The sequence below is a fragment of the Ursus americanus genome, chromosome 23, assembly GCF_024610735.1.
Source record: "Ursus americanus isolate L20-20 chromosome 23, mUrsAme1.1.p, whole genome shotgun sequence".
Classification (NCBI taxonomy): Eukaryota; Metazoa; Chordata; class Mammalia; order Carnivora; family Ursidae; genus Ursus; species Ursus americanus.
In genome coordinates this window covers 35,809,508-35,832,227 of record NC_142149.1, presented here as the reverse complement: position 1 = coordinate 35,832,227, position 22,720 = coordinate 35,809,508, and the positions used below count along the sequence as shown (strand labels likewise).

At 44.9% G+C, this 22,720-nt stretch overlaps 2 protein-coding genes and 2 pseudogenes across 5 annotated transcripts; all 4 read right to left on the bottom strand.

The window, feature by feature from the left end:
• Window positions 1–589: 589 nt before the first annotated feature.
• On the bottom strand, window positions 590–3,340 carry LOC123776923 (C-C motif chemokine 14-like). The gene is made up of 3 exons (XM_045773289.2): window positions 3,124–3,340; window positions 1,233–1,347; window positions 590–800 (listed from the first exon to the last, which is right to left on the bottom strand). The coding sequence occupies exons 1-3, from the start codon at window positions 3,317–3,319 to the stop codon at window positions 710–712; spliced, it is 402 nt and encodes a 133-aa protein (XP_045629245.2). The 5' UTR covers window positions 3,320–3,340; the 3' UTR covers window positions 590–709.
• A 2,097-nt stretch (window positions 3,341–5,437) lies between these two features.
• On the bottom strand, window positions 5,438–7,064 carry LOC123777135 (calmodulin pseudogene; annotated as a pseudogene).
• Window positions 7,065–8,694: 1,630 nt separating this feature from the next.
• On the bottom strand, window positions 8,695–11,033 carry LOC148107984 (small EDRK-rich factor 1 pseudogene; annotated as a pseudogene).
• Window positions 11,034–12,601: 1,568 nt separating this feature from the next.
• Window positions 12,602–16,171, bottom strand: LOC123776924 (C-C motif chemokine 15-like). Of its 4 annotated transcripts, none has more exons than XM_045773290.2 (4): window positions 15,946–16,171; window positions 13,921–13,974; window positions 13,329–13,443; window positions 12,602–12,925 (listed from the first exon to the last, which is right to left on the bottom strand). In XM_045773290.2, exons 1-4 carry the CDS (start codon window positions 16,019–16,021, stop codon window positions 12,808–12,810), a joined length of 363 nt encoding a protein of 120 aa, XP_045629246.1. In that variant the 5' UTR covers window positions 16,022–16,171; the 3' UTR covers window positions 12,602–12,807. The 4 variants fall into 4 exon arrangements, with proteins under 4 accessions (XP_045629246.1, XP_045629247.1, XP_045629249.1 ...); XM_045773291.2 differs by having other exon boundaries at window positions 13,329–13,440; XM_045773293.2 differs by having other exon boundaries at window positions 13,329–13,440; window positions 13,927–13,974.
• Window positions 16,172–22,720: the final 6,549 nt, after the last annotated feature.

Sequence of the window (22,720 nt, the reverse complement as noted above, 5' to 3'; positions counted from 1 at the left end):
CCTTCCTTCCTTCCTTCCTTCCTTCCTTCCATCCATCCATCCATCCATCCATCCATCCATTTCGTGAGCACCTGGTATAGGCCAGGCTTTGTTAGGCCTTGTGGAGGACACAAAAATGACTCTAACGATACAGTACAACCTGATGTATGTAAGTGGAGAGGAAGGGTTGGATGGAATAAGTTCACGAATCATTCTTATCCCAGACGGCTGGGAATGAAGGCCTTGGGAGCAGCACAGAACAAAGGGCTTTGAAGTTTGTCTGCTATAAAGAAGGCTTCATGAAGATTCACCTGCAAAATCAGGTGACAACTCTTAGCTTTACACTTGTGTATGTCATGTAAGATAATTCACATAGGCTACTTACTGCTTGGAAGGTAGACAGCGCTAAGACAATGGTATCTGTTACCATCCTGACAATAATTGTGTAAAGATGGCTTCAGCTTCCCTCCACCCCCATCAGAGGCCTGACCTGTTTTTTGCACCCAGAGCTGACCACACTTCTGCAGAGCAAAGGCCGATGCTGAGGGTGCCAGCCCGGCTGGGCTCCAGTGAGTAGATTCGGTAGAACTGAGTGAGGGCATGGAGGGCATGAATTCAAGGTCTTTAATTCAAGGCAAGGTGGCTCCTGAGAGGTGGCTGGGGCTGAGAGGGGGGCCGTGGCCTCTTCTCTTTAAGATGGCCAGCTATGCCCTTCTCCGCTACTTCTGGGTCACTCATTTCCCTCCAGGTCCTTGATGTAGTCCTGGACCCAGTCATCACTGGGGTTGGCACATACGGAATGGCCCTTTTTGGTCATGAAGCTGTGGAGCAAAAGGGAGAAGGGTCACCACCCGAGGCATCCAGCCGCCGGGAAGTGAGAGCCGGTCAGCCCTCGCGAGCAAACTCCTCACCCACCTAGGCTGTTTCTCCTTCCTTTGCTAGAGGCAGCTCAAGGCCAGGCTCCTCTCTGAGACATGTTCTCCAGCCCCTCAGGACCCCCGGACCCATCTAGTCTCCGTGCTCCTCCTGCCCCTGGAAGTGCCCTCCTGCCTTCCCTTCGCCTCCGCTGATGCCTCTGGGCTTGCTCTGGCTCCCTGCAGGCTCAGCCAGTCCAGAAAGCCCCCAGCTTGCCTCTCTGCTGCCCGTTGCTGCACCTGAGAGGTGCTCTGGGGAGTCTCCATTCCTGGGCCTCCCCGGCCCGCCTCAGGCTTGCAGGCTCCCTGTCCCCCAGTAGAGTGTGTGGGGCCACTTACACAATCCCAGGCCTGGAGCACTGGCTGCTGGTCTCATAATAATCTGTGATCCGGGGACGTGGGATTGCCTGGGCAATGTAGCTGACGCAGCACTCGGCCGGGTGGTAAGGTCCACCTGAGGAGAAAGCAGGAGGGAAGCTGAGCCGGGGCTCTTTGTTAAAGGCCAGACCTGCCAGCTGTTTCTGCACGACAGAGGCTGGAAGAGGGAAGGAAGGAGGAGGGGGTCCCTCGGAATTCGGAGATAGGATTGTGTGGATTCCCAGTCCTCTGGCTCTTCTTTCCCTCCTCCCACATCAGCAATCACCTGCCTTCCCGTTCTTCAATCTCTCCTAGAAAGACTGGCTGATGACCTTCAACTCTGGATTGAAGATTAGCAAAACCCAAATCTTCTCAGTGACCACACACCACTCCTGTGGGGCAGGCTCGCACAAATGTTCCACATAAGAGGAGTATTTGGAAGAAATGCCCATGGGGGACAGGGACACGTGCCAGTTGGGAGTGCAGACCCAGCCACTCCCAATCTGCCCTTTCTGCCTGTGTCCCCATTGAACCCCTGTCCTGCAAAGAGGGAAGGAAGCTGACACCAAAGTCCAAGGACAGGGAGTCAGGACACCCAGATCCCAACCACCCCTCGCCTTTGCTGGCTTTGTGCCCATGGCAACTTTATTCCCCTGTTAGTTTCCTCATCTGTCAATGTGGCTGTTGGACTAGATTGGTGGTTTTTACACTGAGCTTCCTGGGATCTGGGGGCTTTGGGGTCTATTTCAAAGATACTGATGCATTTAGGAGTAGAGTTTTGGGGATAGTACCCTTTTTGGCCCTTTTTGCTCTTTTACTTATTAGGTTTCTGAGTAAGATTTTGCTTGAAGAAAGTTCCCACGATCTAAAAAAATGTTAAACATCACTGGATTAGGTGAACTTGCCAGCGATTTTCTGATTCTGAAATTTCATGGCTCTTACAGGAGGTGCGGGAGGGGGACAGTGGAAATCACACGTTCAGTCAAGCTTGATTTATGGAGGTAGCAGGAAGGGCATTTCTGACCAAGGGCCCTGGAGAAAAGGAAGCAGCGTGGTCATGGAGTGGAGTGATGGGGGTTTGCACGTTATGCGGCTAACCTGGACAGAACTGGGAGTGTCCGGGCAGTGGCCTCTGTGGTCGCCAGGGGCGGCCGCATACGTAGGTGGGGAGGGAAAGGCCTGCTCTTTTACCCAATTGACATCCTTCTTTCCCGAAGAATGGGATAAGGGGTCTGCTGGTCCCCGAGACTACTCCTACTCTATCCCTCTGAGCTCCAAACGCCTCCTCAGAGAGGCAAGTCAAACTGCCCAGATTCCCGTTCATGTTAGACCAGCTTTATTTCAACAATCGTCTCTGTCTCCCCCCAGGTTCAGAAAAGGAAAGGAGGTAAAATTGAAGGGTGAGGCATGGTTTTGGTTGTGTGTGAAGGCAGCTCATCCTAAGAAATAAGCTGGGAAAGGGTGGTCGAGGTGGGACCCGCACTGTTGTGGTTCCCCTCAGCCCACACCTAAGCAAGGCTGCTCTTACGGGGTGGGGCTGACTCTGGAAACAGGTGGCCCCAGTCTCAGGAGGCAAGCAGACAAATGGCTTTGAGGGTCCCCTCCCAAATTGTTCCTCTATCTCCCTGGGGATAATGTCCCCCAGATGGGGTAGGCCCCTCTTACTTAACGGCAGAGAGAGAGGAACTGAGGGAGTGGAGAGACAGGCCTCACTCCATGGCGGGGCCTGGTCCTGGAGGGCAAGGACGAAACCAGTTGAAGAAGACCCCAGACCTCCTTTTAGAGCCCCTCTTCCTTATATCCCCAGCAAGCTTACTCCTGCTTCTTTCCCCACAGGGGCCAGGTTGGAAGGAAGACAAGGTGTTGCACTCACGTGAGGAGAATTCAGCCTTGCGCCCCAGGGCACAGGTGATGAGGATGAGGAGGAGGGAGATGGCTGCCATGGAGACTTTCATCCTCCTGGCGGGGGAGACCTTCATCCTCCTGGTGGGGAGATGCCGCAGGGGGAGAGCTGACCTGGTAGGGACTTCGGAGGCTCCTGGGCTGAAGAGGTGTTGAGAAATGATCATCAAGGCAAAATATTTTTTTAACTGAGGGAACTAAGATGACAAAGGGAAGTAGGGAGTAGCAATGCCTCAGCAATTTCATATCCTGCATGTTTTTTGAGGGTGGAGCCAGGGAAGCCTGGAGAGCCAAGATTTCAGGGAGGAAATTGCCTTCTATCCCTAGTGCAAATAAATTTAACTCCTTTGATATAAGCCCTTCCTTTGGTGTAGGCCACAGCACAGGGCCTGGGGGTACTGTTGCACACTTAGTGTGAGAACTCAAGGCTGGGATGTGGCCTCTGCCCAATTCAAGTTCTGGGCCTGGAACAAGGCCATGTGGGGAGGTTCAGGATCTGTTTCGAGATCAGAGGGGATTTGGGGTACCAGGATGAGGCCTGGAGCCCCCCAAGTCCGGTCTTACTAATCTAGGCTAGGCGCTCTTCACTTAAACACTTACGCAGAACCTGCAGCTCCCAGCCTTATCACCGCCCTCTCACCATACCCGAGGGTATGAGCGCCACGATGCTCAGTAGATAATTTATTTAACAAACATTACATAACGGCTATATGCATTAGCCACTGTCCCAAATGTTTTATGAATATTAGCCCATTTAATCTTTCAATCAGCAGTTGAGGAAACTGAGGCACAGAGAGCATAAATAACTTGCCCTAGTTTTGACAGTTGATAAGTGAAATCAGGGTTCAAACCTGGGCAGTCTAGTTCTCAAGTCTGTGTTCTTAACCTCTATGCCATGGAGAAACATGGGACCCCCGCCGCCCCGACTAACCTGTCTTGGAATGTGTCCTGGCTAGTGTGGCTTTTCTGCAAAGCCTTTAGTCTGAGCTCAGGTGGATCCCTTTGGGATCTTCTCCTGGTTTCTGACTTTTGTTAACAGAGAAGCTTGATGGGCACCTAGAAAACACCTTGTTCAGGGATGGCTAGTAGGCTTCCCTGATTAGGGGTGGACCAGAGTTCTTTGTTGGACACCGTTCTGAGGCCACGTCACACCCCTCAGAGGGAGTGCTGTGACTAACATATGGTTCCTGTTGGGGTGCAGCTCACAGGCCATGTGTTGCCATCCTTAGATGAGTCTAAAGTGGCCATTTACGGAGAAAGAATTGGGGCTCCAGAAGGGCCAGGGACTTGCTCATATTTACAGGATGACTGGGATGCTGAACAGATTGGCCTCTGCGGACTCCGTCTGGTGGCCTTTACCACACTCTTCTTGGGCACCCTGGGCCCATTTTGCTTGCTGTTGTGGTTGGAAAGCTGTTCGCATCTTCTTTCCTTGACTGGATTCGTCAGGGCAGGGGGCATCTGTTCTTTACCTTTGCCCATTCACACAGAGCCTGGCAGCGAGCAGGTGAGGTATAAACGCCTGTTTCAGAAGAAGCATGAATAAATTAACTGAGCGGGTTGAAGTATGTACGTCTCACAGGAAACATGCTGGGCTGCCAAGATAGCCATTTATTAGACATGTTTTATATTTGTTATCGATAACAATACTACTTAAACTCTTCAAATCAAATAATGATTGCCATTAGGAACCATCTGAGGAAATAAGTTGTTTTTGGGGAGAATATGAGTTGGAAGGAAACAGTGTTTACTTTGTTTTCCTGGAGACTTAGCCTACCTGCCAAGTTGTTGCTAAGAGCCTTACAGGAAATCCCTTTATTTTCCAAGAAATTATTAAGTTCCTATCTACATTAGTCTGTATATGCTAATTGCTATAATAAACCACCCCTAAATCTCAGGGGGTTAATTAAATGAAGGCTTATTTCTTGCTCAAGTCATAGTTCAATGTGTGCGAGCAGTGGGATGAGGGTGTGTGTGTTGGGGAGAGCTGTTCACGCACCTATTCATGGACTAAGGCTTCTTCTGTCTGTGATTCCCCCAGTTTCAACACAAGGCCTCCAAGTTTGCTACAAAGGGAAGAGGCAGAAGAGAGCCGGGAGATTTTCGTGTACCGGAAATGATATAAATGACTTCACTTCCACTCCACGGCCAGAATGAAAGCACCTGGCTCCAACTTAATGATGAAAATATGAAAAATATAGATCATCTGTGTGCCCAGGAGGAAAATGGAATGGGTTTAATGACTACATCACTTCTTTGCCACAATATCAATGCCAGGTACTGGGCTATGCATGGAGGATGGGAATGAAGACGACCTTGACCTCAGAGGACTCCTAGCTCAAAGAGGGAATCAAAAAGTAAGTGAAAATTATAATACAGTGGGATGAATGGAATTCGGTCACAACAAGAAGACCTTAAGTGTTCTGTTGCCAGCTGGTAAGTATGCAGTACCTATTTAAAAAATATTAAAAATGTTTTCCAAAGCAACACATACACATTGATTTTAAAAAATCAAATAATACAGAAGGAGTGTGTGGACATACATTTTCTGAGTTCCTGCTTGTCTGAAGAAGTCATTACTCCTCTCTCATGCTTGATTGATATTTTTGCTGGGTATAGAATTCTGCCTTGAGAGTATGAGAATTTTTGTGCAAGGGGGGAACTTATATTTGTGTTTTTTTCCTGGTTTTTCCTCTCTCTCGATTTTTTTTTAAGTTAATGGTCTTTTTATTGGAAAAAAAGACTAACATTTACAACTTGGAATGGACATAAGTTATAATTTCTTGAACAGCAATGGTGATGGTTGTGCAGAGTCCACAGCCCCAGCCTGCTCTGCTGGCTTCAAGTCATGGTTCAGAAGGTTTTAAAAAACAGAGTCCAAAGATGGTCCCTTCCTTTTTAAAACTTTGTGTGCATGGTGATAGCCTGACACCCATTTTACTCTAGTACAATGAGGACAACGCTAACCCAACATATGCAGCAGGCCACCAGGGTAGGTGTCATTGTCACTTTGGGTCGGGGCACACAGAAGTATAAGAGGGCCATCCTGCTGAGTGGTGCTATGTCTAGACAGTTTACCCTTCATCCATGTTTCTGCAAAACATCTTGAGGTAAACAAATTTTAAATGTTTAAGTAAACCAGCCGTGACAATTTATACTAACAAATTGGACTAGAACACATTTGAATAGGCTTTAAATTTGTTTTTTTCACTTATCATTTTTAACGCCAATGTCTGACGATGCTCAGTTGTCAAGCAGCATGCATGAAAAACTGGCCAAACCGTGTATTAATCATGAGCAAACAGAACTGCAAGGAGTCCACTAAGTGCTGCTTTATCATTAAGGGGGTATAAGTATTTATATTGTAAAACTGGTGGGAGCTTGATCTTTAAAGGACACAGGACCACCAACCAATACAGGCAGATTTTGTGTGTGTGGACCTAAGGTATTTTGACACTCAGTTTTGCTGTAGAGAAACAGAATGTGTAAATTAACTTTTTTTTTTTTTAAGAGGTAAGTAAAAGATTCAGTTTGTTCTGGAGGGGGAAAAGGAATTGAAAGTAGGTCTTCATTTTCAGCCATCATCTGTATGAATTCTTCATAGTTGACCTGTCCATCTCCGTCAATATGGTTCTCTGCTCATTTCATTGACTTCTTCATCTGTTCTTTTTCTCCCAAGTTTGTCATGCCATGAGGTCGTTCTGCCACACTGATGTAACCAGTGCCATCCCTGTCAAGGACTGGGAATGCCTCACGAATTTCTTCTTCACTGTCTGTATCTTTCATTTTTCTAGCCATCATAGTCAAAAACTCTGGTTAGTCAATGGTGCCGTTACTGTCAGCAGCCACCTCGTTGATCATATCCTGCAGTTGGACTTCTGTTGGGTTCTGACCCAGTGACCTCATGACAGTTCCAAGTTCTTTTGTTGTGATGGTGCCAGCGCTCTCTTTGTCAAATAGGGAGAAAGCTTCCTTGAACTCAGTGATCAGCCATGGTGCAAGTGAAGGGAGGAGGAGCAGAGGGAGCAGGGTGTGGCTGCCCCAGTGCAGGGGCTGTGATGGTGGGGGAGCCCCTGACGCTGCTGCTGCTAGCGTGCCGTGTGTGCTCAGCACTGTGAGTCATGGCCCCTGCCTGCGAGGCTCCCAGCACTACTGCCCCATTCTCTAAAAGATTTGAAGATTTCTGATTTATCCTTGCTTATTTCCTTTTTGGCAGAAAATGATGATGTGAGGCTCATCTTATACTTTGCCCCAGCTCTGGGAATCAGCCATTTCTCCAACGAGTCCTGGTTCCTGTTAGTAAATGATGGTTTTGAGAGATCTGGGTGCTCAGGGTGCTCATTGCTACGGGAGGGGCAGAGCTCTTAGGTCTGAGCTCTTAGTGGACAGAACTAGAAAATATATTGAGCATATATGCATAAATGTGTATATAAATTTATATCTATTTCTATTATATCAATCTAAGCATTTATAGCAATTTCTATATCATCAGTCTAGCTAAATGAAAAACCAGAAGTTTGTACCAAACATTCAATTCCAAGTCAATATGACAGGGTTTATTTTAATCTTCCCTTTCTATGTGTTTCCCTCTCTACTTCAGTGGTGAGAAATCTGGCTCCCCTTAACCTCAATATGTTTACCTCTTTGCACTGTTCCCTGTGTATACCAAATCTTCTGGCCATACTGGCTGTATCTTCAGTCCCAGTGACACTGGCCTCAACCATGTGGATCATGCCCTCTGACCCAGTTCTAGCTGGGTCCTCAGGTGAGCCCCCGGTTCACACCAAGGGCATGAATACATGAAGGGGGGGGGGAAGGAGAGAAGGGAATGAGCTATATATTTAAAACCTTCACTGTGTAAAAATGTGGATGTTTCCATTTGTTGTTTTATGCCTTGATGATTTCTGTGCAGCTTTCTATTTTACTTTTTAAAGATTTATTTATTTATTTGAGAGAGAGTGCACAAGTGGGAACGTGGTGGGGAGGGGCAGAGGGAGAAGGAGAGAGAGAATCTCAAGCAGACTCCGAGGCAGTCTTGATCCCAGGACCCTGAGATCATGACCCGAGTGGAAATCAAAAGTTGGCAGTTTAGCCAACTGAGCCACACAGATGCCCCTGTTTTTTTTTTTTTTTTAGAACTTTTAAGCACATTTTTTCTAGCTATTTTGCATAACTCCCAAAATTTTTACCTTAAAAAACTTTTTAAAAAAAGATTAAAAAGTTTTTAAAAATAATCCCTATATCCGACATGAGGCTTGAACTCACAACCCCAAGATCAAGAGTTGCTTGCTCTATCAACTGAGCCAGGCAGGTTCCCCCTAAGATTTTTGCTTTTAAAAATTGAAAATTGTTTGTCAGACTTACTTAGCTGTGTTTAAACTTTTCCCAATTGCATATTTCTTTTATAATTAAATAGCTCTGATAAACTTCATCATTGAAAAAAATGTGTCAACACAAGTCAAGAACTGGCTCATTTTGTTCTTTGTTCTTAAGACCATAAAGATTTATTTTTTTCAATTCTTTGAAATTATTTTTTGGTTACTAAAGAAACATGTGCTTTTTATAAAAGTCACAAACAATGCTGAAATTACAAAGTCCGAAGTGAGAGTTCTTCACATTTCCATTCCACACTGTAACATCAACAGGACCTGGGAACTTGTTAGACATGCTGGGTTTTTTTGGGCTCCACTCAGTCCTACTGAATGAGAATTTCTGGGGCTAGGATCCAGTAATCTGTGTTTTTAACAAGCCCTCCAGGTGATTCTTTTTTTTTTTTTTTCCCACATGCATGGTTAATGTTTTATTCTTTGAAGAATGGTTCTGAAACATTACGCTAAGTCAGGCTGAAAGGTAAAGTTTAATATCATTTTATAAGGATATAACACATGACAGTTAGCTCCACAAAATTTTGACCATAGAGCTTACGCTACACCTAGCTAGCGATAGCACCCAGGTTTTTCCAAGTAGTCATCATTTTTCTCTTGTCTGCATAGACTTCTCATTAGCTGGATTCTGCTTTTGTTGCTTTATCTCAGAGTCCCTCTGCTTTCTCTGAGAGGTGGTCAAGCTATCCTCTTTTCTTTTTCCCTTGCTAATTTCCTGGGATTTCTTCACGTTTTTCTGGTGGACAAGTTCTCCCCCAGGCCATGCCTACCCCAGACCGGGTCTGGAAGAGCACACTCTAGGAGCCTCTATGCATGCTAAAGTTTCAGATCTATAGTACAGCTTCCTGCCTGTTGTGCTTCAATATACAGTTGACCCTTGGACAACACAGGCTTGAACTGTGCAGGTCTACTTGCATGTGGATTTTTTTTTTTTTATAAATACAGTAAATACTGTATATGTATTTTCTGTGCCTGATGATTTTCTTTTTTTTTTTTTTAAAGATTTTATTTATTTATTTATTTGCCAGAGAAAGAGAGAGAGAGCACAAGCAGGGGGAATGGCAGGCAGAAGGGGAGCCCAATGTAGGACTTGATCCCAGGACCCTGGGATCATGACCTAAGCCGAAGGCAGATGCTTAATCGACTGAGGCACCTAGGTGCCCCTGCCTGATAATTTTCTTAATAATGTTTTGTTTTCTTTTCTCTAGCTCACTTTATTATAAGAATATAGTATGTAATACATATACAAAATATGTGTGAGTCGACTGTTACGTTATCAGGGAGGCTTTGGCAACAGTAGGCTGTTGGTAGTTAAGTTTTTAGAGAGCTACACTTGGATTTTCAACTGCATGGAGGTCAGCGCCCCAAACCCTGGACTGTTCAAAGGGTCAGCGTCAACCTTTGGGTAGCCCGCATGGGGCCTGGGAAGGTGTTAGGCCCAGGCTGGTTGCCCCTCATAAGACCACCTCATCATTTTAATCCACTGTTGCATGACCACTTGGAGATTTAGAGAGGAGCTATATATATGATTCTTGCACACAGAGGTCATATTTTGTTCTTACTTACTAGGCATGGCCTGGGGGAGAACTTGTCCACCAGAAAAACGTGAAGAAATTCCAGAGAAAGGGAGGTGAGATAGCAAGGGAAGGTTTTACAGGGACATCTAGGTTGAACCTTGTAGGCTGGGCTGAGTTTTGCTGGGGAGAGTTGAGAGGAGGAGTATTTGTGGCAGAGGCACCACAGACAGCAAGGAAGCAAAAAAGAACATGCAGTTTTTGAGGAACTGTGAAAATAGGGTATGTATTATGTAATTGACGTAGACATAACAAACCATTGTCTGCTCCAAGATCTCAAAGACCTTCTATGAGTGACCAGATGCTTGGTCAGAAAGGAAGGTCTCAGTGTCCATTCCCCCTTTCTGTTCAGCTGCCATTGTCATGACCCAAAGCCTTGATGAGACACCTGGTCCTCTACTGTCCAGATGGTTCCAGTGGTCCGTGCTCTCCATTTCATTCTATTGAGCTAACAACTTGGCCAGCCAGAGAAACCAATGAATTCACACACTTTCCCCTTGCGTCTAGCGCCGTTTCAATCTAACAACTTTTTGAGATTTTCACCGAGGCTCTGAAACAAAATCTCTGCAGAGAAGCCAAAAATTGCGGTTTCCATCACTCAGTTCTCAGTGGGCTGGTGTTAACTCAAAGCTGCTGAATTCAACAGAATACAGTGAAGTGGATGAGAGCAACAGGAGAGGTCATAAATGGGTTCAAGCACAGTTCTCTAAGTAAAGAAGGCTATCTATGTGGGAGCCTTCCACAGGGGCGATGGACACGAGAGAGAGAGAGCTGGGCAGTGCCCAGGACAACTTTTGGTCAAAGACAAGAAAGGAGTCCCACCACCTCTACTCCCTAGAAATGAAACTTTCCGACAACCTCAGTGAAGGTTGGACCAGTCCTACCCCTCCTTCCTCCTTGCCCACCAGAGCCAGTGCCCCCATCCTCAGAAACTGCATTCACGACCGGGGAACTAGAGATTTCTACTTCCGCTGAGAAAAAAAGAGAGAATCCCTGAAGGAGTGAAATTTACTAAGGCACAGGTCCACCAGCTAGCCTGCCTACCTTTTTTACCTGCACCTCCTAAAATGGTCTAAGTGAGGTCCTTCCTAAGACCACCTGCCTAAGAATTACCTGGAATGCTTGGCTAAACTGTGTACATCTGTGCTCTACCTCTTACTCCCCAGTCATCTTCTGTCCATCCCCTACTCCTAAATGATGGAACAGAAGAAGGTTTTCTACACCATAGTCAAACCTCCAAAGATTAACTATTTTTCATAGAATAAGAGGAGACATAGTGTGAATGTGTATTTAATCCCTTTAGAGTTATAATAATTCCCAGCTTTAATCACTGTCTCAGGTTTCTTCTTCTAATAGTGTTTATTATTATGACAGATATTTGGTCATCAGTGAGTTTTTTCCCTATAACTCTTTATGGCAAATCACCCAAAAAGCAAGATACATTTTACATTTTTTTTAATTAAAAAACTTTTGTTTAGAATTTCAGTGCTTTCTTCTGAATTTTGAGACAGTTGACTAAGACTTACTAATTATAAATATAAATGTATATACATGAATAGATATGAATGTAAAATTGATATTCACTCCAACTTTATTTTTTAAAGATTGATTGATTGATTTAGAGAAAGCAAGAAAGCACTCAGTGGGGGAGGGGAAAGGGAGAAGGAGAACCTCAAACAGACTCCCCGCTGAGCATGGAGCCCAATGCTGGGCTTGATCTCACTACCCATGTTCAGTCCAACTTTATATGGTTTTCTTAACGTCCTTTAACTTTAAAGAGGAAGTTATATCTGTTGAGAGAAAATATCCAAAATGTAGAAATAAGGCAGAAGGATGACTGCAGGCAGGCCCTCCAATGTCATTTGGAAGATTGTCCAACAAGCCCACCCCAGGGCTCCTGTAGGGGGAATGTCCTCTCCAGTGGTGTTCTACTTAGTCCTGATGGGGCCCCTGACTTTGTGAAATTAGGTTAACTTGCAAATTTTTATCTAGCACAGATGTAAATGATTTTTGTCCAGTAGAAAAGATAATCCCCAGGGATGCCTGGGTGGCTCAGTTGGTTAAGCGTCATCTGACTCTTGGATTTCGGCTTGAATCATGACCTCAGGATCATGAGATTGAGCCCTGTGTTGGGCTCTACACTGGGCGTGAAGTCTGCTTTAGGTTCTCTCCCTCTCCCTCTGCCCCTACCCTCCCCCCATGAAAAAAAAAAAAAAGAAAAGAAAAGATAATCCCCAGAGTTACAGTTTTATTTTCCTATAGGATATTAATCTGTTTTTCTCTGACTTAACATCAGAATGCCATCCCCAATTAACTATATAAATCTCTGTTCCTCAGATGATCTTTGACTCAGTTTTATGGTTCCCTCATTAAATGGGTTAAGCACATTTTTGACACATGTTCAATCTATGTTTGAATGAGTTTGAATGTTTTGAGCTTTTAAAACATTCTATTATGTTATATCATTTGGAAAAAAAACACAGAATCCAAATTTCAGCAATTCCTATAGTTTCTTTTTCCTCTTAAATTTCAAGGAAATTTACATTGGATACTCTTTATTAATACATTGCTTTTATAACCAGAACAAAAAGAACAGTAGTTGTTGCTTTTTGAAAAATAATTCAGGCCAAGAAAATCCCAGGAGGGAGTTGGGACAAGACAAGTGGAGGTGGGGTGGCTGGCACCTAGCATCCCTTCTCAAGCAAGCCTCCTCTTTCTCACATCCACGTGATTCATCTTTAGGGACCTCATGCAATTCTGAACTTCCAAATCAAAAGGGTCAGCACAGACACGCCGCTCCTTTTTGGTGAGGAAGCTGGGGAGCAAGACGGAGAACGATTACAAACTAAGGAGCATTCAGTAAATGGGGATGGGGAGCCCCTTCCTCCCCGGCTCTGGGATCTCCCACTCGTACCAGCATGTTCTTTTCCTTCTCTGCTACAGGGGCTCAGGGCACCTCCTCTCTGAGACCCTGCCTCAGCCTCTGAGGCTGCCTTAGTGACTCATGGGTATTTCCTCGGGCAGCCTGTCTTCTGCTCTCTCCATCTGTCCCCAGTCTGCCTCTTCACTGCGAGCGTCTCTTACCTGATGCCCTGCAGGATCCTAATGAGGACACAAGCCTCCTGGGACCTGGCAGGATCCAGAGGGTGGGACTTTTCTACACACCTGTCCATCACGTCCTCCCCTCCCAAGACATGGCTAGTGAGCTTGGCACTTACATGACAGCTGGCCGGGAGCATGCACTGCTGGTTACAAAAAAATCTTTCATGTTTGCACATCGAATTTTTCGTTGTTTTAAGTCGGGGCAGCAGTCAGAGGGACGGTGAAAGCCTGCTGCAAGGGGAAAGAGCCATTTAAGGACTGGGTCTCTTTTCAAGGAAGACTAGGTCCTTTCCCTCTTTCCTCCAAAGTCCTGGGGAGGGTGAGAAGGCACAGGACTCCAGGAGGATGTTCTCCCTCTCGGCCTGCACCTGCTTCACTCTCCTTGGGGCTGAGCTATGTGAGGGCACACAGGCAAGGCCGTAACAGTGCCACGGCCATTTCCAATAGAAGAGGGAGTATTTCATTTCTGTGGAAGGCATCAGTGAGCACCTCTGCCCCCAGGTGAGCCAACTCTAGAGACAACTGGGTGGACTAGAGGTCACCTCTAACAGTCCATCCTGATCTTTCTTGGGACATTCACCAACTTCAGGACCCTCCCCACCTTCCCCCTACCCCCACCCTGTAAATGAGGTGTTCTGAAGCCATTGAGCAGATCTGTGCAGCTGCTGCTTTTAAACATATGCTATAATATAATGTTATATTATATACCTTTACCTTCCATATGTATGAATGGTTCATGCTGAATTTTCACCACCATGGGTTCTATTTGGGAGAAACAAACAAGGAGGGGAGAGAAATCACTGAGGCAGCCTTGTCTCCATGTCTCCTCTGGTCTCATGTCTCAGCCCCATCCCCTGGTAGGGAGGTGATGATGTTGCACCACTGGACCCCAGTCTGGGTTCGAGGTCTGCCTCCAGGCCCCTTTTCTCTCTCAGGGCCCTGGGGTGTTTCAGGAAATTCTTGAGACTGTCAGAGACGTGAATCCATCCGACTGACTTTGAAATACCAAAAGCAAACTGTAGATCCGATATGAATAAATCGGTTGAATGGGTACATAATGTGAAACATGCCACAATACTTTCTATACATTTCTGGAATCCACAAGGGCTCAGGAAACAGCAGAATTTTTTGTTAACTGATTCAGTGGCACAATGTCACCCAAAGTGAAGTGAGGCTATTCACGATCTTTATTTATCCTAGTAGTATGACTATTTGTGTTTGCCGCAGAAATACTACCACGTTTGATTGAAGTACACGTCTCAGACTCTGCCAGCGACCTTAAGTAATGTCCAGGTATGTGTTATCTTTTAAAAAATGTCATTTATGTTATTGAAAATGTGAAATAGACATAATCGACACAATTGTGAGCATGTGCAAAAGCATACGGATCCGTAGAACGAAACACATTCACGTATTGCGCAACCATCACCACAACCCATCCACAGAACGTTTTCCATCTTGCAAAACTGGAACTCTGTGCCCGTGAAGCAATCACTCCCATTTTCCCCGCCCCCAAGCCCCAGGCCACGCCAAGCAGTGTTTGTTCTTTTGTTACAGGTTTATCTCACTTAGCATAATGTCTTCAAGGTTGTCCCTTTTGTAGCACGTGTCAGAATTTCCTTCCTTTTTAAGGCTGAATAATATATTGTATGTGGATACCCCATTAAAAAAATCTATTCATTTGTTGATGGACTCTCGGGTTGCTCTCCCCTTCTGGCTATTATCAATAATGCTGTGCTGAGCATGGGTGTATGCATCTCTCTTCACGTACCTGCTTTCATTTCTTTTGGGTATATATCCAGAGTGGAACTGCTGGATCATATTGTATTATGTTTTTAAAAACTAAATACTTCTGCATTCCAAAACACATCCTACCCCAGAGTTTTGGAGAAGGGATTGTGGACCTGCATTAGGCTAATGAGGCAAAGGCAACTAAACTTTTAGATCATTTCTTAAATAGTTACACATGAATTCTATTTAAGGAGGCATGTGTGTAGACCTGATATGCTTGCTATGATGTGTGTGGGGCTTGCAAAATAAAATCTTAAGTGACCTTGCCTTTCCATAGCAGCTTCCTAACCGGCTCCTACCCTCATTCCACCATTTAATAGCTATATGATCTTGATCAAGTTGTCTAAGGTTTTCTCATTTGGAAAATGAGAACAATAATATAATAGGCAGAACTATACAAGTTGCGGATAGTCTGCCCCCCAGGGTTGTTAGGAGGATCTAATGTATGAAGTCCATAAGACACTTAGAACAGTGCCTGCCTGCACATAGGAAGAACTAGCTATTTGTTTGTTAAATAAATAGAATGGTTAGGTGGACTTGGGTGAGGCACTTTCAGGGCTTGTCTCATTTCCTCTCTAAAATGATAATATTACACTAACATTGTAGAATTCTATGCTGCTTTCTGCAAATTTACAATTTTACTATAGTTCTTTTGATTTAGCACTTAACAGTTCTATGTCAGCTAAGAGAAGGCATCGAATAATTCTGGTCATGAAAAGGGAGAGAGTTATTTCCTCAAGGGGGACCAGTCATTTGTACACAGTTTTCCCAGAGAGAGAGGTCTATAGCCTGTTGGTGCTGCTTTTTAAACAAGTGCCAAATTCACATCCCCGCCTGGGGCAGGGGACGATGTCAGAGGACAAAGGTGCCCTTCTGCGTCTCCTCCCCAGCTCACGAGTTACCGTGCACCGCGTCACCAGTGGGAAGTTTCACTGAACTCACCATGAACGACCTCGACCTGGGATCCAAGGGCAGTAGCAAGAATGAGGAAGGGGAGGGCAGCCGTGAAGATCTTCATCTTCCCGATAGCAGGCAGAGCTGGTCTGAGGACTCCTGGCTCTCTTGTTCTCTGACTCTCCGGGATCCCAGCTCTGCCCTTGTATTTATAAGAGAGGAAGACCAGGAAGTCACAGGGCAGAGGTTCAGAGTGCCGTCCTTTGGCTATACAATAGGCAACATGCTATTTCTGAAAAAGGGAACAAGGCTGGGAATGCAACAGGAAGTAGATAGTAAAGGAGACTTCATGCTTTCCCAACTGCCCAAGGGATACAGGCACACAGAGAGAGTATTTCATGAAGGACCCTTCCTCCAGGAGGTTAATTTCATCCTCTAAGTCAGAGTGTTTGCCCCAGGAGTAAAGCACTTCCAGTGCAGGAATAGCCTGTAAACCAGTGGTGTGATTCCTCACACAGACTCCTGATCCTTGACTCCTCGCTTTGTTTCACACCCCGCGTTCACCCATTAATAAATACTGTTGGCTCTACTTGCAAAAATGTATCAATCTCATTATTCCTCAGCACCTCTCTGCTGAGAGTTTTTTTGAAGAGCCTTATGAAGTTATCTCGGAATATTTCACCAGGCGGAAGAGAGGGGAAGCATTTATCTCTGGCTTTTATCCCTGCAGCACTTTTAAAATATGGCTGCAAATTTTTTGACACTCCTCTCACCCAGTGGTGGTGTCTATGTTCTCTGCCCTAGAAATGGAGAGGGGCTTGTGGCTTGTTCAATCAATCGCTTATCCCATGTGACCTCTGAGGCTGTGTTATGAAAAGTCATGGACTTAACCTTAGTCACTGGAACACTCTTGGAGCCCTGACCCACCAGATAAGAAGACTGACTAGCTTGAGGCTGCTGTGCTGTGAGGAAGCCCAAACCATAGGCAAAGTTCTGGTCAATAGTCCCAAATGAGCATAGCCCTCAGGTCATCCCAGCCTCGGTGCCAGATGTGGGTGTGAGGAAGCCTCTAGATCTGTACTGGTCAATCTAGGAACGAGTAACCACATGTGGCTACTGAACACTTTAAATGGGGCAAGTCCACACTGGAATGTTCTGAAAGTATAAACTTCACACCAGGTTTCAAGGATTTAATTACCCCCTCCCATGTAAAATATCTGGATAATTTTTTACATTGGTTACGTGTTTTGGATATATTGTGTTAAAGAAAATATATTATTACAATTCATTTCATCTGTTGCTTTTTGCTTTTTTAATGTGGCAACTAAAAAATTGAAAATTTTGTGTATGACTTGCATGATATTTCTATTGGACAACACTGTTCTAGATTTCAGTCCCTCCTTGCTAGTTGTGTCTTCCCAGCTGAGATCTCAGGCATCACAGAGCAGAGACAATCCATCCCTGCTCTTCCCTGTCTGAATTTCTGACCTGTAGAATTTGTGAGTAGAACAAAATAGTTGTCATTTTATACCATTAAACCTTGGGTGGTTTGTGACACAGCAATAGATGATGGGGACAACCCTTCATTGGCCAATGGTAGATCACAGAAATTGTTTGCTCTTGCATGTGTGTTATGTTCTTGCAGGGGCTCCACACCTCAGGATCAAAGAAGCTAGATCAGGAAGCTAGTGTTCTCAAAGGCAGGCTGAGGCATGACACCTGCATGAAGATTGTGTAAATCTAAGAAAAGTGAGGGCTGAGCAGTGGGTGAGGTAAGCAGCGGGACAAAAGGACGTGAAGTAGTACAGGGTACAGTCCACCCCATGCTTCCCTTCAATATGTTTGTGGCTTTATTATGTTGGATCCTTCACAAAGCCTCCTTCAGGTTCCGGAAGGGAGGTTCCTATGTATTCTAGATGCTGGGGACATAGCATCATCTATCGGCATTTGGTTCAGTGGATATCCTGGATTCTGGAGAGTCTCAACCCTGAGTCTGTTGTCCCCTTAGCAAAATTATTATTTTTTTTTTTTTAAAGATTTTATTTATTTATTTGACAGAGGTAGAGACAGCCAGTGAGAGAGGGAACACAAGCAGGGGGAGTCGGAGAGGAAGAAGCAGGCTCATAGCGGAGGAGCCTGATGTGGGGCTCGATCCCGTAACGCTGGGATCACGCCCTGAGCCGAAGGCAAACGCTTAACCGCTGTGCCACCCAGGCGCCCCCCCTTAGCAAAATTATTAACACCCCACCATTCTCCTGGTCTGGCTGCTTCTGCAGAATTATGTATATGCCAGTGGATCTCCTATGCCCACTGACTCACATTACTGTCTACAAAACAGATCCCTTGGCCTGAGGCCATGTTGTATACATACTATCTCATCAGGCATTCTGTAAATCTTTGGATGTTTGTGATGCAGGCTGATTGGGTCTGAGGACCCAGGGAGGGTCGTGCAGGACCAGCAAGAGATTCCTTGGCTTTGCACACAGAGAAATATAATGCAAGCCGAGAGCAAGTGAGAGCAGAGTTTATTGAAGACAGAGAGCAGATACAGAGTGTCTGGGAGACTTAGAAAGATGAATGAATCTCATTCATCTTGGTGTCTGGTGTTTTTATGGAGGTTAGTGGTCTGGTGTATGTGTCCTTTCAGGCATTCGGCAACTGGTCAAAACAAGGAGGAGTGCTCAGGCATCCTCCATAAGTCCTTAGCTCCTTGTGCCCTGGAGCCTGGGGTCTTGGTGTCAAGGTGTTTGGAGTCTTGGAAAACACACATGGTGATCTCTCCAAGTAACTCCTTAGATGTTATCTATCGTGCTGGAAGACTCCAAAGAAATCATTAACTCCTTGACCTTTATAAGGAGGACATATATTATCTGAACTATAAGGTATGTGTCAAAGGCAGGGGTGTAGGTCCTAGCAAAAATAGAAGCAGGAAGAGGAACCAAAAAAGCAGTCCTTTATGAGGTCTCTTGTTTCCCTGTCTCAATTGTGTTGGCAAAGGCACTACTGGTACAGAAGGAAAATCTGTATCTGGAGTGGGTGACCGTTCTGCTAAGGTCAGATTGTTCTGTCTTGCAGGATGGCAGGGGTCCAAGATATTCAACCAACATGTTACCATATGGCTGTATTTTCTCCTTGAGGGTAGGCGCCATATTGATACTTGATATCTAGATGTCAGAAGGGTGGTAGCTGCTGGTCATGGGGGACTGACACTCACTGTTGAAGATCTTCTTGCTCTGTCTCTTCTGCATATGCGTAAAGTGCTGCGTAAATGGTGTTTTTCATGGCAGCACTGACACCTACAAACCATGCAGGAGGCTGACTTCCTGGAACTGCTGCTCCTGGTGGAAGAAGCCAGGAATCACATCCCAATTTTCAAAGCTCCAAGACTGGTACTACTTTTTAAGACCCAGGCAGGACGGGACTGGGCCCTGGACCCCATGCTTTTGAGGACTCCTCATTCACAGACACACACAAATCAAATTTGTCAGAGGACACAAAGATACCTCTGTGTCTTGGGAGATGGTGCTCAGGGCTGGCCCAACATGACCGGCAACTCTCCACATCTGTTCTGGTGACACACACACACACACACTCACTCACACTCACTCTTCATGCCTCAAGGTAAAATGATTCTGACCATTTCCTGTATGCCTTGGTGATATCAAGTCAAGTAAAGGGATTTCAACTGGGGACCAAGCCCGTCTACAAATTCTAGCTCAGAGGTTAGGTCTTGGTTTAAATATTTGATTTATTCCTTCCTTTAGTAGATTATTTACAAGAATGGCTGTAATAATTCCTCCCATCCAATATGCATGCACTTGGAAAGTCCGTTCCATACTGACTCTGGTCTTGGCTCTGTGACTCACTTTGGTGAGTGGAATAATAGAAAATGTGATTCAGGGACTTGGAAAGTGCTGGCACATTGAGACTTGTGTGCCATTTTTCTGTTGAGTCTTTATACTGTTGCATGTACCAGCCCATGCTAGCCTTTCGAAGGTTGAAAGATCACATGGAAAGAAAGATCCCCCAGTTATCCCAGCTGTCCCAGCTAAGAGGTTATCCTAGACCATTGAACCCCAGTTAAGCTTGCTCAGGCCAGGAGAATTATCCATCTAACCCATAGAATTGTGAGATATTAAAAAATGCTTGCTTCTTAAAATTTTTTCATTTTTTATTATGACTTTACTTTTTAAAAGTAGATTTAGATTCATAGCAAAACTGAGGGGCATATAGAGATTTCCCAAATACCCTCTACCCCCACACACACATAGCCTCCTCCATGATCAACACCCGCCACCAGAGTGAGATATTTGTTATAGTTGATGAACCTTCACTGACACATCGTCATCACCCACAGACCATAGTTTACATTATGGTTCACTCTTGGTGGGTTTGGACAAATGTATAATCATATACCCATGGTTCACTCTTGGTATAGTACATTCTATGGGTTTGGACAAATGCATAATCGTATGTATCCATCATTATGGTATCATACAGAGTATTTTCACTGCCCTAAAAATCCCCTCTGCTCTGCCTATTCACCACCTCTCCCCCCAACCTCTGGCAACTACTAATCATTTTACGGTCTCTCTAGTATTGCCTTTTCCAGAATGTCATACAGTTGGAATCATGCGGTATGTGGCCTTTTCAGATTGGCTTCTTTCACTTAGCAATATGCATTTGAATTTCCTCCATTTCTTTTTCATGGCTTGATAGCTGATTTTTTTTTTTTTTTAGTACTGAATATTTCACTGTCTCGATCTACCACAGCTTATTTATCTGTTTATCTACTGAAGGACATCTTGGTTGCTTCCAAGTTTTCGCAATTATGAATAAAGCTGCCGTAAACATTTGTGTGCAAGTTTTCGGGTGAACCAAAGTTTTCAACTCCTTGGGTAAATACCAAGGAGAGCAGTTGCTGGATCACATGGTAAGGGTGTGTAGTTCTGTAAGACACCACCAAGCTGTCTTCTGAAGTGGCCGAACCATTTTGCATTCTCGGTGGCAACATATGAGAGTTTCCGGTGCTCCACACCCTTGCTGCATTCGATGTTGGATTTTGGCCAGTCTCATAGGTGTGTGGTGGTGTCTCGTTAACACTTGATTTAATCTACTGAATTTTAGGGTGATTTGTGATGGAGCAAAAGCTAATTGATGATTTCTCCTTAGGGCCGTAAAGACTGCCTCACCTTCTTCATATAGTTGCTGAAAGCAAAAGTAACAGTCCCTCATTCAAAGGGAGGCTTGCTGTTGTTATTGAGGTTAAAATCACGTGACATAATAGTAACCATTAATCATCTTACAGTGTGCAATTAATTTAGTGGCATCTAGTACATTCGCAATATATGTAGCTCTAGCCTCTATCTAGTACCAGCACATTTTCATCACCCAGAAGGAGCCCCTGTACCCACGAAGTAGTCACCTTGATTCTTCCCTCCGCTGACCCCTGGCAACCACTCGTCTGCGTTCTGTCTGGGGATTTGGCTCCTGTGGATGCCCCATATAAATGGAATCATACTGCATATGTTGCCTTTGGTGTTTGGCTCCTTTCACTGAACACAACATTTTCAAGGTTCATCCATGTTGTAACAGCCTTCAATACTTCATTCCTTTTCACGGCTGAATGATAGCCCGTTGTATGGCTATACCAAATGGTGTTTATCCACTCTTCAGGTGATGGGCATTTGGGTTGTTTCCAGTTTGTGGATATTACGAATATGCTGCTATGAGCATTCATGTACAAGTTTTTGTGTGCACATATGTTCTTATATCAGGGTGATGCTGGCTTCATCAGATGAGTTAGGTAGTACTGCTTTCTCTTTCATGTTTTGGAAGAGGTTGGTATGTTCATCCTTCTTTAAATATTTGGTACGTTTCATCAGTGAAGCTATCTGGCATAGAGCTTTGCTTTCTCTGTTGGGAGCTTTAGGTTTGTTGCTTTTAATTCTACTAGTACTTGTTAAGAAGGACTACTGTAAGTCTTAGTAAGGATGATTATATTCTAGTTGGGGCAGAGCTGGAGAGGACTGGAAGGTCCCTGCCGTCCAGAACTGTGGGGCCCTGGTGCCCCATGTGGACTTCAGAGGAAGAAGAGAGAGATCCTTTTGAATTAGGATGATGAAAAAAAATCACAGAAGAGATAGCCTTTGAAGGGGGTCTCAAAAATTGGACCGAGACTCTGTACCATTTTAAAATGCAGAGAAAGGAGGAAGAACATTCTAGTTAGAAGTATCTGCAAATAGTGTTAATAACCAGTAGTTGCAAGACATGAGCTGTTTTAAATGTTTTGCAAATATTTTATCATTCTATCCTCACTACACTGTGAAATAGGGATAGTTGCCACACTCTCTTACAGACCAGGGTAGAGAGGCACAGAGCAGTGAAGTAATTTGTGCACACTGCTAGAAAGAGGCAAAGCTGGAATACAAATCCAGGGCTTCTGGTACTAGAGCTCACCCTTTAAGACAAAGGCATGGAGATGATAACATTTGGGGCATGTGTGGGGCGTGTCCATACCACACATGTAATGTATGAGTGAATACAGACATTTAACATGGTAACCAATACTTTAAGCACATTCCTTAAAGTATATCAATACTTTAAGCCCAAGAGGCTTTTTTTTTTTTTTAAATAAAAAGCAAAGTAGGGGGGTATCTGGGTGGCTCTGCCTTCAGCTCAGGTCAGGATCCCAGGGTCCTTGGATGGAGCCCCACATTGTGCTCCCTGCTCAGCGGGGAGCCTGCTTTTCCCTCTCCTCTGCCACTCCCCCTGTTTGTGCTCTCTCACTCTTTCTCAAATAAATACATAAATAAAATCTTAA

Coding starts and splice junctions, on each gene's coding strand:
- LOC123776924 (XM_045773290.2), bottom strand. CDS start 16,021: ATGAAGATCTTCACGGCTGCCCTCCCCTTCCTCATTCTTGCTACTGCC. Junction 13,444..13,920: donor CATACATATGGAAGGTAAAG/GTATATAATATA, acceptor TTCCCCTTGCAG/CAGGCTTTCACCGTCCCTCT. Junction 12,926..13,328: donor TGCTCCCGGCCAGCTGTCAT/GTAAGTGCCAAG, acceptor CTTGCTCCCCAG/CTTCCTCACCAAAAAGGAGC.
- LOC123776923 (XM_045773289.2), bottom strand. CDS start 3,319: ATGATCATTTCTCAACACCTCTTCAGCCCAGGAGCCTCCGAAGTCCCT. Junction 1,348..3,123: donor CAAGGCTGAATTCTCCTCAC/GTGAGTGCAACA, acceptor CTTTCTCCTCAG/GTGGACCTTACCACCCGGCC. Junction 801..1,232: donor TGCTCCAGGCCTGGGATTGT/GTAAGTGGCCCC, acceptor TTTGCTCCACAG/CTTCATGACCAAAAAGGGCC.